At 38.8% G+C, this 14,870-nt stretch overlaps 1 protein-coding gene across 5 annotated transcripts in view; it reads right to left on the bottom strand.

Annotated features, from left to right (window-relative positions):
* Positions 1 to 8,498: 8,498 nt before the first annotated feature.
* The window catches only part of PHACTR2 (phosphatase and actin regulator 2), a 133,974-nt gene continuing 127,602 nt past the window's right edge, over positions 8,499 to 14,870 (bottom strand). For all 5 annotated transcript variants that reach the window (XM_030499584.1, XM_030499588.1, XM_030499587.1 and 2 more), the window contains 2 exons: positions 13,949 to 14,025; positions 8,499 to 10,246 (listed from right to left, as the gene is read on the bottom strand). In XM_030499584.1, the coding sequence (XP_030355444.1) occupies positions 10,231 to 10,246; positions 13,949 to 14,025 (93 nt within the window). In that variant the 3' untranslated portion in view covers positions 8,499 to 10,230. The remainder of the gene's footprint in view (positions 10,247 to 13,948; positions 14,026 to 14,870) is intronic.

Genomic DNA, 14,870 nt, shown 5'->3' with positions numbered 1-14,870 from the left:
CAGTGACCAACGAGGGGGGGAAGGTGATAGGCTGCCAGGCCGAAGAGAGTCTTTTGTTACCCAGTAACAAAACAACGAGAGTTTCCTCAGACTCAAATAGTATTTTAATAAAAGAGAGGCTCCGTGAACGCAAGCAGGGTACTTCCTACCTCCCTCTAGAGGCATATTTTCCCATTTATTCCCCCCCCCGAACTAGTGGAGAATGGTTCCGCTCTCCAGCCGGCCTTAATGGCAGCACGCTTCGCAGCGGGCCGAAGGGCAATGTGCGTGCGCAGGGGCCGAGCTGTCGCCAGCTGGGCGGGGCGGGTTCCCCTCAGCCGCCGGTGCCTGTCCCCGGCTCGGCGGCTCCCCATGCTCCCGCAGGGAGCGTGGCTCTCTGAAGCGAAGCCGTTCCCAGGCCCCACACAAGCGGAAAGCTCCAGCGCGACCTCCAAGCGAGGGAGGTGGGAAAGTTGTGTGACAGACGTCCGTCATGTCGCTCCACCAAGTGCTCAGGCGCGGCTATAAAACACAATAAACTTCTATAGAGAAACCGTGTGAGGCGGGAGGCACAGCACAGCAGTACTCGCCTCTTCTGCTGCCTGGGCCACAGGGCACGCACCTTCGGAGTCTGGCTCTGCACAAGCTCATATTCAGGCTGAACTTGAAAGCTTATGTGTAAATAATACGTATTCACATTAACAGTGTTTTGCCGTGTATGAATTCCTATTTCTTGTGCTATGACACTGTAGCTGTATAAATTACATGGATGCCATGCAGCATGCCCGTGCACAAACACACAGGTGCACATGTATGCACTCCTTGCAAAGAAAAAGAAAAGCATGCTTGGTATTTTAGGAATAGGACGTAAAACTGTTTTGTTACATTTCAAAAAGCAAGTGTAAAACACAGGGGAGCAGTTTCTTCCATGTGCATATAGGCAATCTGTAACAACTATGGAAAGGCTGTTACTGAAAATTAGGGAAGAATTATCCCCATCTGATGTGTGTATATGTAAACAGCTATATGTATATGTCTATGTATAGGTATACCATAAAATACTAGCTTTAATCATATTTCAGTGGATTTCATTGTTTTTCAGTAGATGTCACTAAAGCTCCGAAAGAGCCCAGATTTTCAGTCTTCTGGCTGAAACCTTAAATCTTTACAATCAAGTTTCATCACATCACTCTCCTATACTCAGAGGATTCAAATTATCCCTGTGTAGATTTGTATAAAGGCTAGACCGTTCTTTCCTCTTACTTCCTAACAGTACAAGGTGAGGTCCTGTTGCTGTCCTCCACTTGAAGGTTGTAGTACACACCTCGTGGTACAGGTTACCAACCCTTTCACTGCATGCTGTGAATGGGTCTTTCAGGACTGCACCTGACAGGAGCAGCAGTGACAGGTGGAATAGCAGCGTTAGATTCCACAAAGTAGTTAAGAGCAGAATCACCCAGCTGTTAAAGATACATTTATCTGTAGGGAGACAAAGTAGATTAGATAACTCTTTATTGCTTCCAGGTTCTTGACATAGCTCTGGCAACCATAGAAGTGCCAAGAACTTGTATGTAGATGTGGCAATAAGATTACAACTGGAAATCTCCTAAACGTGGTGACCCCCTATCTAACAGTGGCAGTACTACCATTCCTTATACACCAAATCTGGTCTAGAAGCATCATACCTGCCTGGAAGTGGGAAAAAAATTGTTTACTCTCGGCTCTGTTGCTAATCGTCTGTTTCATACGTGTAAGTTAAATTTGCTTGTTCAATTTTTTAAGTCTTGAGGTTTTCTGTCTTGCTTTAATTCACATTCCCCACCTTGTATTTCCTCTTTAGATTCAAAGTGTTTAGGGGGAAGGACCTATATTATATGTTCACACTGTGATTAAAACAACAGGCTCCCTTATCATAGAAGACTGATAGTATATGCCAACAGTAATACACCTGGAGATTAGTTTTAAGATTGAGAGATTAGCAATAATAAGCACCGTATTAATGGTTGAACACAATGATCTTAAAGGTCTTTTCCAAGCTAAATGATTCTATGATTCTATTGCCTTCTTTGTTGATATCTAAGGAACGTCATCTTCTTCCAATTGATTTACAACATATAAAAATTCAAAATTTAGTATCACATGTATGTGAAATGTGTATGAGAGATCTCCCAGATGGCGACGTCACTTAAGCTTTAATTTCATCTGAGCATTACGAGGCCATCTCATTGTGCTCTCTGCTGAGACACTTTTCAGTTTAAACTCAGTGAAGAGCATCTACAGAGACTGAGCAGAAAAGGTCTCACCACTTCTTTTCTGCTTATGGAAGAAGAATGGTCAGTATTGGAATGGTCTCACTGTCGAGGCAGCCACTTGAAAAATAATATTCTTGGAAGCACACCATTGCCTTAACATAATCAACAGGTTGCCTTCCATGTGAGGAAATTTATGCTAATAATTTTTTCTTAGTTCTTGCAAAGCAGAAGTTATTGCAAAGTAATTAAAAAGCAAAAGTTTTCGTCAATCGCTTTGTAATGTTAAAATACTGGCAGACATACAGCAGACTAGGTTGAACGCTCAGTCGTGCACATCAGTTTTGTCCATGTGCAGTAGGTGTAATTCTTGTGCAAATCTGCTGTCAATGAAACCTAAAGTAGTGAAAACCACTTCTGGCTAATGAAACGTAAAATTGGGAACTGGGACCACAAATTCAGTTTGTGAAGCTTTGAGCTACAGCACTAAATTTTTAAAATAACTATCACCTCATTGAACATACCTCTGCATGAATATACCACACACAAGAGAGCTACCAGATACGCTTGAAGGACTCTCAAAATTGAAAGGAGTTTCAGGAACCTTCCTTCATCTCATTTCCATGCAGAGGGACTTGTAATTTGGTCTCTGGAGGCCTCTTTCCAATAAGTAACAGCTCTCTGAAGTTAACTCTGTGATACACACCCATGTTTTTGCTAGAGATTCAAGAACAAAATGTTTTCTGTAAAGGTTTTCTGAACAATTTTATTGAGGTCATTTTCTTCATTTTATATGTTTATTCATTCATATAGACCTACAATTCAAAGAGTCAAACACTTGTCTAAGGCACTTGGAACTGTGCGCAGCAGAGTATCCTACAGTACTGTACAACTAGGCAGCACACATCTTTTTTGCTTGTTAAATAAAAATGCCATAAACCAAGCATAATATATCTACTGTATAAAAAAGATAATACATATTCTATTTTTCAGATGACAATATTGGAATATATTTGAGTCTGTGCGTGTATATATATAATTATACACTACAGTACAGATAAAACACCAAGAAGCAGCTATCATTGATTTGTAAGAACTCCAGTTATTCACATTCACAGATATCAATACACCTGTGTAAAATGCAGTATCAGATTAGCCACTTCTTTATAGTTACCATATTCAATCACACTAAGTTAAGCTGCCAAAATACAAGTAAATGCATTCACTTTATAATTATTACGGAAAATACATACTGCATAAGCTGAAAAGTTATTTGCATTGATTCTCCACAGCCTCAGATGTTTTGAAAGTCATTAAACATGTGGAAAGTACATTTTAAAATGCCAGCAATTCTAAGCTGATAATGTTTCAGACACATTTTTATAGTTACCAATAACTATACAGCATGATGGACTAGTGGGGAACGTAGTCTGGAATTTTGTTTGCCTTATTTTACTTGTAGATAGGAACATATAGTGAAATTCACGCAAGTTACATTGAGCATAATTTGTTTCTACTTTCTAGCAAATTAGTAGAAACAATGAAGTCTCAGAACTGTGCCAGTGCCTATTAATAAGTGACACTCTCCATTATGTGCTGCAAAATTTTAATTGCAATGAATTCATGTGAAAATTTAATTTCAGGGGACTGTGGCCTGCTTATAGTATATTCAGCACCTAAAAACCTCTTGGCTTTACTGGACCCCCGAAAGACCCTGCTGGAGCCTAACCACCTGCACTGGTGTGGGTGGGTTATCAATCCTCCTTCCTGGAGTCATCTCTCAGTGGTGCCCTTGCAGGCTCGATTGAAAGAGACACATGTGCAAGGATTACTACTACTGAGTAGTACCTTCCCCAGTGTACTACAGCTCTGCCAGAGACATACATGCTCTTGAATGCCCAGTGTTTAAGGTACAGTTGGGTGTACAAAGCACGACATATTAATACTGCTGTGATTTACCGTTTGAGCAATTGTTCCATAAAATGCTGGGAAGGATGCAAGCTTATTAGCTCCTGTGTGTCCAGCATTATAGTCTGCAATGTTCTTGCACCTATCCTAGATTTTCATTTAGTTGTGAATGGAATTCTATTTCTCTCTTAGGGAGAAAACCAACCAACCAAACAAACAAAATCTCAAGAGCTATTTAAATGGTTGCATGCAATTATTAGGAAGAAATTCTTTACTGTGTGCGAGGCCAGGTTAGATGAAGCAACCTGGTCTAGTGGAAGGTGTCCCTGCCCATGGCAGGGGGCTTGGAACTAGATGATCTTTAAGGTCCCTTCCAACCCAAACCATTCTATGATTCTACGAATTAGCATGTGCCATCTTCATACCCTTCCCACCCCTGCTCATACAGTTTGATGCCCATTCAAACAAGCCATTGATATCTTTCTGTTCCAAATCACACCAGTTAAAATAATTGTCCGAAACACAGTATTTGTTTAATTCCAAAATTTATACAAGTTTACAAATCAATATACCACCACACAAAGTAGTGAAAAGAAGAGAAAATATGTTCAGCAACATTTTACTATATTATAACAATGTTCAAATATGGTTAAATTTGACATAGTATTGCAAGACTTTATATTTTTAATATAAAGATTTAATGATTGAACAAGGAGATACAGAGAATACCATTGGTTTCTTTGTTCCTACCCAATGCAATATTTAGCTGCTAGAAAACAATGAAATAGTGGTGAAATGCTGTATATCTGGTTCATGTGAGCTCTATTTCCATTAAAATCCTGAAACAAAATGGGAACACTGACAAAGTGAAACCAGATCTTATTAATCATTAAAGTTAATAAACAGAAACCTGTCAAAACATTACAGTGAAATATGTTATTTTTATTCAATTCCTCCTTTTCTCTATATAGATACACTTTCATAATTTTTTTCCAGGTGTCTATTAAATAGCAGCTTTACGCTATTCTGGGGAATTTACTTTTCTTTTAATTTAATTCTCAAAATACTTCAACATCAATCTGATATAAACTTTCAGAAGTGCTTTTTTGTTCATCCAAAGCTAGGTCCCAGCAGTGAGCATTGCTCTGAGAGTGCAATTCATTGTACAATAAGAATTAAGATAGCAACAATAATGGAGCTAAATGTGGAGCTCCTAAAGGCAGGAGGCAAGTTTATTCTGTGTTTCACCCTGAGTATGTCTTTATTTTAGTTTATAGCAGCGGCACAGGTCTTAACTCCTAGAGATATGAATAAAAATAGATGACGTGAAAGCGTTGAAAGACACAGTTCTGGCATACCTAACAATTTAATGCAAATGTAGGCTTTTAGCATGATTTACTTTATCATTAAAGCATTAACAGGCATTAAGATACGGGCTCATATTCTAGTCCCTACTTAGGATGCCAGCAGTGCTCAGCCAGACCTGTCCTAATGGTGCACTCTGCCAGGTACCCAGGCAATGGCATGGCTTTCCCTACCCTGGCTCCAACCTGCTGCCAGCTGCAGCTGATGAGGGGGTTTCGGTTGATTCCCAGGCTGCCAGAATAGACATTTTTAGCGCTTGCTGGCTGGACCTTCCTCCCATTTTATGATATAAAACTGTGGCTCAGACTGTATTTATACTCAAGTTAGTGACAGCTATTTTGAAACAAATTCTCTGATGTAGCTGTAGTATTACTACTCACAGATAAGGATTGAAGCATCTCCACTGAAAACAATGAACTAATCTCACCTGGAAGGAAGGGGCAAATTTCTGTAATTTCAGAGACATTTTCACCCCTTTGTTTCACAGCTTTCATTTGGTTTCCAAGGAAAAAAGAAGAAAAGTGGTCATCTGATACGGTTTTTACATGTCAGCACCAAGGTTGTGGTGCTTCTCAAAGTGCTAGCTGCCCAGTGTGGCCAAAGCAGAAGCGGTGCTGCCCTGGCCCACACCACCATGAGAGGTCGGTAAAGTCCACCACAGCAAGGGACATGCACAACTGTAGGTAAATGCTAAACCCAACAAATAAATATACTCTTGCAGACCTACAAATGGCTATGAATACTTTCAGTGATTTTGAAGAGACACTGCTGCTGGTCCTACTTTTTTTCAAATCACCAACTGAAATGGTATTTAGCTTAAATAACCATCAGCATTTAAATAATTTTTTTTCGTACTTGTTGAATCCACACACATTACAGTTGGAAGAAATTCTGACAGATTATTTTTCATTTGAAACAACTAAATTCAGTTATAAGAACTAATTTGTATTGCCTGAAAGAAGAGAGAGATGAGAGACATTCTAGAAGCATTTCAATTTATTATGTGAAGAAGAAATCAGGATTTGTAAGCATCCACTCTTCTGCACTCATGGCAACATGCTGTCATGCATGATCCTACTGACAAAATCTGATATATGAGGTCATTTCAGCACCACTACTTGAAGCTAGTAATTTTCTCTTTGTGTGGATGTAGACATCTGAGCTCATATCTGACTCTGTGGAACACAGGTATGTGTGTAAGGTTTGTCGTATGTTGTGGATGACATTTAAATGATTTGTCCAACTTCATAAAAATTGACACAGTGATCCCTTTTAGCCTACTGGACTGTACTATACATTGCATGGAAAGTGTTATTTTTTTCTTTGCCTTTTTTACATCTTTTTATTTTTTATCCTCAAGGATTACTTACTCAGGAGTTTCTCAGGACTTGTCCTGATTTTTCACTTCTAACAGGCACACAGCACCACAGACAGGTACATGACATAATATTTCCAACAGGCTGTTGTAGCAACTTGAAGACATTCAAAATCATGAATACAGAAGACTGGGAGATACAGCAGAAACCGACTAAGGCAGCTCAGCTCAAACTTGCTTCACTGCACATAGTAACATACCAAAATCTTGTTATTTTTTATTGCATGGATTACTTTCTACAGCTGTTGTTTTTCTGACAGTTGATATTTAGAATATAAAAATAGTATGTACAATTCTATGGCTGTGTGTGGGTACAATACACAATAGATATAGTTCTAATTCTGCAAGTATACTACATTTTTACATAAGTTCCAATAAAGAAAACTTTTTGTCCAGTTACACAAATTTGGTTAAGTAGTTTGCTGACTTGTGGGCCAATGAATGCATTTGATTATTTATCATCAAAATAATAAGAAATTACATAAGAAACTAAAGCTTAGCTCAGCATCTCTATCCAGGCTAGTATTCTGCCTCTAGCAATGGCTTATAGTGAATACTTTAAAAAAAAACCCCAAACCCTGAAGGAGGATAAGGAAAGCCTTAGTAATAGCTCACCCCTGTATCCTCATGTCTTAGGGCAAAACACAGCTTGAGGAAGTCTGAGCCAAAACTTGTATCCTCATCTTTGTGGTTTAACTGTTAAAACACAGAGAAGGTGGCATATGTCTTTCCATCCATGCTCCAGGCCTACCACAGAGGACTGTCTTCTTGCAAAGTGAATTCATTCACTTAATTCTAATAAATTTAGCAAGTTTTGGTTTGCTTGTGTAACCTGTATGTACTCTGGCATGTCAGTGGAGCTACTGTCTTATATAAAGTTTATATAGTCTGACCCTACCTTTGTCCAAGTTATTCTGCCTGTGCAACAGCTATCTTTCTGCCTTTAGCATCTTGGCTGCTTTCAAATGCTTCGACATGGTTAAGGCAACACTGAGGTCTATTTAATTCCTCCACTTGTTTCCTTTGAAGTGAAATGCTGTGGTTTATACTTCAAAGTCAACACAGCAGACCTTTATAGGATTTTGGACACACATTTCTAAATTTGGCAACAACAACAAGAAAGTTTAAGCAGGAGAACTATTTATTATGTGCTAGTGTTAAGTTTTAAGTTTACTCTTCATATTCTAAAAATAAAAATTAGGATTCTACCAGAATTGCTGACAAACCTTCACTCTAGTGGCCTGATCATTCCTGTATGATTTAGTGCCAAAGAATACATTTCACTGCTTCCTTGATGTCAAAGTGGTGTTTCTATATTTATAAAATGATGGGCCCCACAGAAACTAAACTGTTTTCTGCAAATGGAATCCTAATGGCTCTTATTGATTCCATTAAAAAAGGGAAGGTTCTGCTTCCTTTTCTTTGTTACAAGCATGTAGCTGGTTATTTTATTTGGTTATTGATATTTTGGGATCTGCACATCACTAGATTTTTACTAAAAGGTATGGGATCCTAAGAGTCATATAAATCTAGCTTTTTAAAAAAGAAAAGTTTGTCAATCTCTTTAAAAATAATAGAGTGACAGCTACTGGAAAGTACTCTTCTGTCATTAGAAGTGTTCATTACTAAAATAATCCACCCCATTTATACAAACCTGGTTGTCTTGTAAATATCAGTAAAGGGGGAGATCTAATTTTAGCCACCAACTTGCCTTCCTGCCTTTAGGCTGACATGTAAAACAACCATCTTCAATTTTATAAATGGAAAACATTCCACAAGAATCTACTGTAGTTTCTGAGGTAAAAATCACATCTACACAGACCTTTTATTGCCTGGAAAAGAAATACTTACATTTCATAATTAAAAAGTAAAAGGGCACATGAAAGACAAAAATAAATTGTAATATGTACACACATTAGAAAGGATAAATAGGAAATATATTGTAATACTGCATTAAATGTATGCATAAGTGAATTCCAGACCCCCCCCAAATGCTGTGTACATTAATTCAAAGGATAAATAAGTGCTAATATAAGACAGAGAATTTCTTAGTGTAAACAACGCCACAGGCTTTTGAACAGGCCTTTGGGCCAACTTACAGAAACCATGTATTGCCTTTCACACTCCATACCACTTAATTTTAATAGTACTGTATTCACATGTACAATTTCAAGACAGTATAAAAAATTATGAATCTAAGAAGCATTCTTCACACTCAACACAACAGGCTGCAGACACGCTAAGGATTTTCCATTCACTTTTACAGGACCACTGGCTGAAGACATATTGATTCATCTAGGAGTCTTCCTCAAAGCAGTCTAAGAGTCCTTAAGTGTAAAAAGTTACATTAGTAATCACTGCTCAAGCCTGCTAGTAAAGACTTTTATGCCTAATTTAAATTCTGATTTTGGATTCACACTAGCATCATGTCAAAGTTGTCTCCCCTGCCTGCCATGGTTGAGAAAGATGATGATCCCTCTGGTTTGAACAGCAAGTGACAGACCGCAAGGAGTGTTTCTATACATGAAGCATTTCATTGCATTCATAGTGTCACATTATTTGTCCTTCAAATCCTGTTTATGGATTTCTGAGGATCAGGAGTATGTCAACATTAAAACCCCAAAAATATATGACTTGTTCTGTATGAATGTTCAATGTATTTTCTTGAAGCATGCTCATTGGGATTTTAAAAAAGACAGCTGAGTTATACTAGGACTAATTTCTGGCAACTGTATTTACTGGCACCAGAGAAAATTACAGTTCTTCACTAAAGTATTGATGACATGAGGACTTGTGGCTTGCTGTCTTTCTAAGACAGGCTGCGGCCACTAAAAAAAATACATGCACAGTTGCTCACACTCTCAGTTTCTTTTAAAAAATAATTTCTCCCACTGGACAAGTGCATTGTTGAGCAGTCCCATCTGTTCCACTCTTGCTTGTAGACCAACGAGTGAAGCCTGTCTTCCCCCACGCTTTCAGTCCTTTTCACACTCAGTTACCCTCATTCACAACCCTGTGAAGTCTGATGAGTTCCTGGTGACAGGTTCTCAAGCGATTGTCTTCAGCACTTCCTGACTTGTGGAGCTCCGATGAAGAAGTCCACCGACTCATCTGTGTGACATAGCCACAGAACCATGGTCTGTCTTAACACTGACAAACACTTCATGTGGGTTCTCCTCCTAAGCAAAGCATTTGTCCATTGAAAAAGACAAGGGCCACATCCTTCATTAACCTCAGGGTAAGCTGTAGCACACACTCATACTCAGTCAAATTCCAGTGCAATCTCAGGTCTTCAGGACTCAGCGATTTCCCCAAAGAAAATTGTTACATGAAATAGAGGATGTGGTCCAACAGTTATGGACGATGAAACCTGAAACAATAAATGATTAAAATACTTAGAATTACATTATTTCAACTGACAATGACACTGATCCTCATCCTGCTCTGACAACTGTTTACTTTTCTTGCCTGAATAGAATTATTCCTTATTTTCCTGGTCTGTGTGGGATCAGTCAGCCCTACTACTCCCCACTGTCTGTCTCTCTCACTACTAGAAAACCAAGCAGGGCTACTGTGTGTCTCAAGCACTGATGTCCATCTGTCTGTCCATACCCTTAATCTGTTACTGTGGTCCCTGGCACAGTTTTGGTTGGGTCAGCCAGTGCTCTTCCAGATACTGCTGGGGCATGGCTGGGATTAGCATAGACCAGCAGGCAAACTGGGTTTGGGGGGACATTGCCCTGTTTTGGGGTGGGGTGAAAAGGTTAACTGTATGAATTTAAGCTCTGCCAAACCTGCTGGCCTCAGCACCAGAGAACAGTTTCCAGGCTGTTTTGTTTGCCAGTATAAATTTAGCCACCATCGCACCAACTATTTGGACACTGTCAGTAAATCAGAAAAGCTTTGCTAAGCCACAAGGCTTAAATTTCTTGGTTTTAATCCTTCTGCAAAAGGAGGCTAAAAAAATAATGGATTTTTTAAAGGAAGCAGCAAATTTTACAGCACTGCAGATGCTTTCTTCCTATTAACAGCAGCCAACGGTGACACAAGAAGGCCCAAAGACACCTCACTGTTTTTTATACTCTTAGGTAGGGCACGTACATAACTCCAGATTGACTGTATGATGGATAGAGAGGTGGGCTGCTCCAAAGGGTGTCACCAACCTTTTCTATAATAAGTTAGGAGCCTACAGCAATTGAAATCCTAACTCAGCTTAAATGTCATGAATCCAAGCAAAAAGGTAAGAAGGGCACCAATATCACACGCTCAACACATCTATCACCAGACTTCTAAATGCCTGTTTAAAAGGCTTAAAAAATACATCTATCGATGAAATAGTAAAAGGTGCAGCAGCTTTAAAAAAGCATAGGTAATGATGTACCTAATACAGTAGATTTACTTAGCTTTTTGTTTGACACATTCTCTCTTGACAGTTCCAGAGAACAGAAAAGCAAACAAGCCACACACTCCCCCTGTAATGTGGTACAGTACAATACAAGGATGCGTTTCTCAAATAAAGGAGGTGTACACAAGAGCTGACATTCACAAGTATGCAGCTCATCTGCTAAGTGAGGGCACAGTGCATTGCAAAAAGTACACCGGGTTTTTGGATTTGTGTAGGACAATGATATATTGGACTATATATAGCATTTCCATTAGAAGCACTTTATAAACATCTGCTAATATCCTCTTCCCAAACTTTTATTTATTTCTCTATTTTTAGGAACTCAGTTTCTTGGATTCTGTTACAAAATAACAGAAGGAGTCAGCCTAAATTACTAGGAGTAGAAAAACAGTGATGAACAGTGAAAAACAGAGGTTTTTTTTTCCCAAGCTTAATATCAAATTTTAACAATACAAAGATATTGTAAATACTGACTATAACATTAAAACACCTTATATTGAATATGTGATAAGAAACTACATGCTATAAGCTATTTTTGTTTAATAAGTAGCCTCCTTGTCTTATTCTATCACAGAACTACACAAATAACCCTTTGTTAACCAGCCGGTTAACCAGCTGCCAATGCAAGTGCCTTTTGGTTTGTATTCTCTCAGTGATCTTCTTGAAATAAATTTAAAAATGAACAATTCATTCTCTGGCTCGAGGCTTTTGTCTACGGGTTTCTTAAATCAGTTTCGTTGTATCAATCCAAATGTAGTGGTGAACTACTTAATTTTTAATGAGAGGTCCCAGAGGAAATGGAATCTCTTTTTATTTTCAAAACTGCAATTGACTTAAAACATCTGCATCCTATTCTGCTCTTAATTAGCTTTTCTAGTGCTATTCTGCTGACTTCTGGGCAGTGGCTCCACAACATGACCACTGAAAAAAAAAGGAGGTTGGAGAGGGAGCAGAGAGTGCCTGATTTCCCTCAGGTCAAAATTCTTCCAGGGCCCTATAGAATCATTGCCTGTACTTATCACAATTTGGCTATTTTTTATGCCATTTTCTAAGACCCTCCTCAAAACAGATGATTAACTTCTTAATTGGTTTGTCCCTCCACTGGATCCCTGAGATTTTTGATTCACCTTTAAGAATTCAATTGTAACCAGTCTCAACTGTTTTCAATTCTCGTGGAAAAAAACCTAATTTTTTTTGTATGACTCATGCCTATCTGTACTTATGCTTCTATATCGCAATGCAACTCAAAAAACTTAACAACATAAGCAGGAGGTCACACTCCATCTCTCTCAGCACACAGCCAGGTTTCTGTTCCTGCTCATTTTCCTTCTCCCCCTTGGATGATCATTTTTTTACAGTAGCATTTTTATATATTCTAAAGAAGATATACTACCTACTGGCTGAAGAGAAAATGACATCAGAAGCCAAATGAAAATATACATATCCATGTCTGAAGAGGAGATTTTCTAATGGTCAGAATGCGACACTAGATTGAAACCCTGACTCCCAGTTCATCTCCTGGCTTAGGATTGCTGTCTGTGCAACTGATTTTTTTAAATTTATTTTTCTTGCATTGTATCTACACTGAAGTGACTTTACAGTATTATTAAAAATAAAAATAATCTTGTTTTCGTGAGAAAGAAACCCAATGAAGTTGTGAAATCAAGCAATGAACTTCGCGATGGCAGAAATCACCAAACACGCATCTCCCACTGTGAATTTTCCGTGTGACACTCTCTTTGGTTAGAGGACTCACGCTCACTTGCTTGGATCCTGAGTTTGACTGAAACAGTAGCAGGAAAAGGAAAGTACCCAGTCTTGGGCAATTGTTTTTATTTGACTTAACTCTGTACGGAAGTGAAACTATGTATGCAATGTCAGCTGATCCTAACAGCAAGTTTTGATTGTTGGTGGCAATTCTAAGCCTTTGTAACTTCAAAAAAATATGAACAGATGCCATGGGGATGGCAGAAAGTGCCTCCACCCCCACCCTAGGAATAACTCTGCCAAATTTGAAATCCTGCTAAAAAACTATGGACGCTTCATACAGTTCTTTAAACAATGATGCTTCAGACATCATCTTGGTGCTATCCAATACAGAGGACAAAACAAATCCAGATTAACACATTACAAGTAACAAACAGGGAATTTTAAGAGTCTGTCTTGTTTCCCAGAAACTACTGCCAGGAGCCTAGGTGACCATTTGAGAGCTCCCCAAAACACTGGTGAGCTTTCCTGAAGTTCAACACATCGTCTAGTTTTCACTTATGAGATGTATCTACAAAAATGTATACTTTCATGAGCAAGGGAGTACTGGGAGTACTACCGGAGAAGAACATCCCTTACGTCATGCTTGAGGACTGTTAACTTCATCTGTGAGAAATGCTGAGTCCTTTCAAAGGATTGTTTTTTAGATTTCACAAATGATCTTTTTCCATGTAGCAACTGATCCACTGCAGTCACCTTCACTGCTGTATCAATTTGGATTCTGAGATGGCACCAGTAACAATGGGAATCCCAAGATAATCAGTGGTGAGATTCAGGTGGGATTCAAGGGGATTTATGGTAGGAATCCACACAAGTCATGACACAACTGCAAAGGACTTGCGGGAAGGCAGAGGGTCATCGTCATCTCCCCAGTTTATGCAAGAAGAGGGATTCACCTACCTGGTAAATTGCCGACTTTCCTCATGTACTTCCATTTCTGTGCTTTTAAATTCATTCAGTTCTTTCCGTATTGCTGCCTAATAAATGATAATGACACATGCAACCATAAGAAATATGAATCTTAAGGAAACTAAAGAGTCTAAAAGGAACCTGTCCCTAGTCTTGCAGGTTCCCTTACAGTTCCCATTCTCCAGTTGCCTTATGGTAACCCACACATTTCTGATCCTCAACATGAATGATTTTTTCAATTACAGCTATACGGAGCAGTAATACACTACAAAGAAACTCAACACCAACAATAAACAAAGAAACCAAATCTACCGCAACGGGTAAATCGGCCTCCTGCTGAAATGTGGCACTTGCTACAGACAAAAATGGGCACAGGATTGGATTACTTGGACAGTCACCTGCTGAGCATGCAGCCACGGGGGATCCTACCTCCAGGCACACAGCTCCTGAAAAGCTGGTGAGTCTCGCTGCCTGCACAGGCACTGTACACACAGCAGGGGCCTCCTATCTCCCCACTGAAGAAAGGAATTCAGGAATGCAAGATGAATAGCACTTTTTCAAGTGAAATTAGTCACTTGTCTTGATTAGTTTTATGTAAAATTATGTTAAATATTTGGACATTTCAGGCTTGAGTTTTCAGTTGGCAGATACTAAAAAACAGCAGAAATCCAGCACACTTTGTAAATGCTTTGTTGCTTATGTTAATAAAGTGATAAGCAGTATAATTCATAAAGTGTTGAATATAATTTCTGAAATATTCTAATATATACTACGAGGGCTTCTGTTTCTATGCCGTAAGTTTTGCTACCTTCACGGCGGAATGAAACAACAGCTTATCTTTACTCACTCTTTTCTTTCACCATTTTAAATAAAAGCAATATCATTTCATTAATCCCTAAAGAAATCTCATCTG

The sequence above is a fragment of the Strigops habroptila genome, chromosome 10, assembly GCF_004027225.2.
Source record: "Strigops habroptila isolate Jane chromosome 10, bStrHab1.2.pri, whole genome shotgun sequence".
NCBI lineage: Eukaryota > Metazoa > Chordata > Aves > Psittaciformes > Psittacidae > Strigops > Strigops habroptila.
The sequence above is the reverse complement of the archived record's forward strand: the minus strand, read 5'-3'. Positions and strand labels throughout refer to the sequence as shown.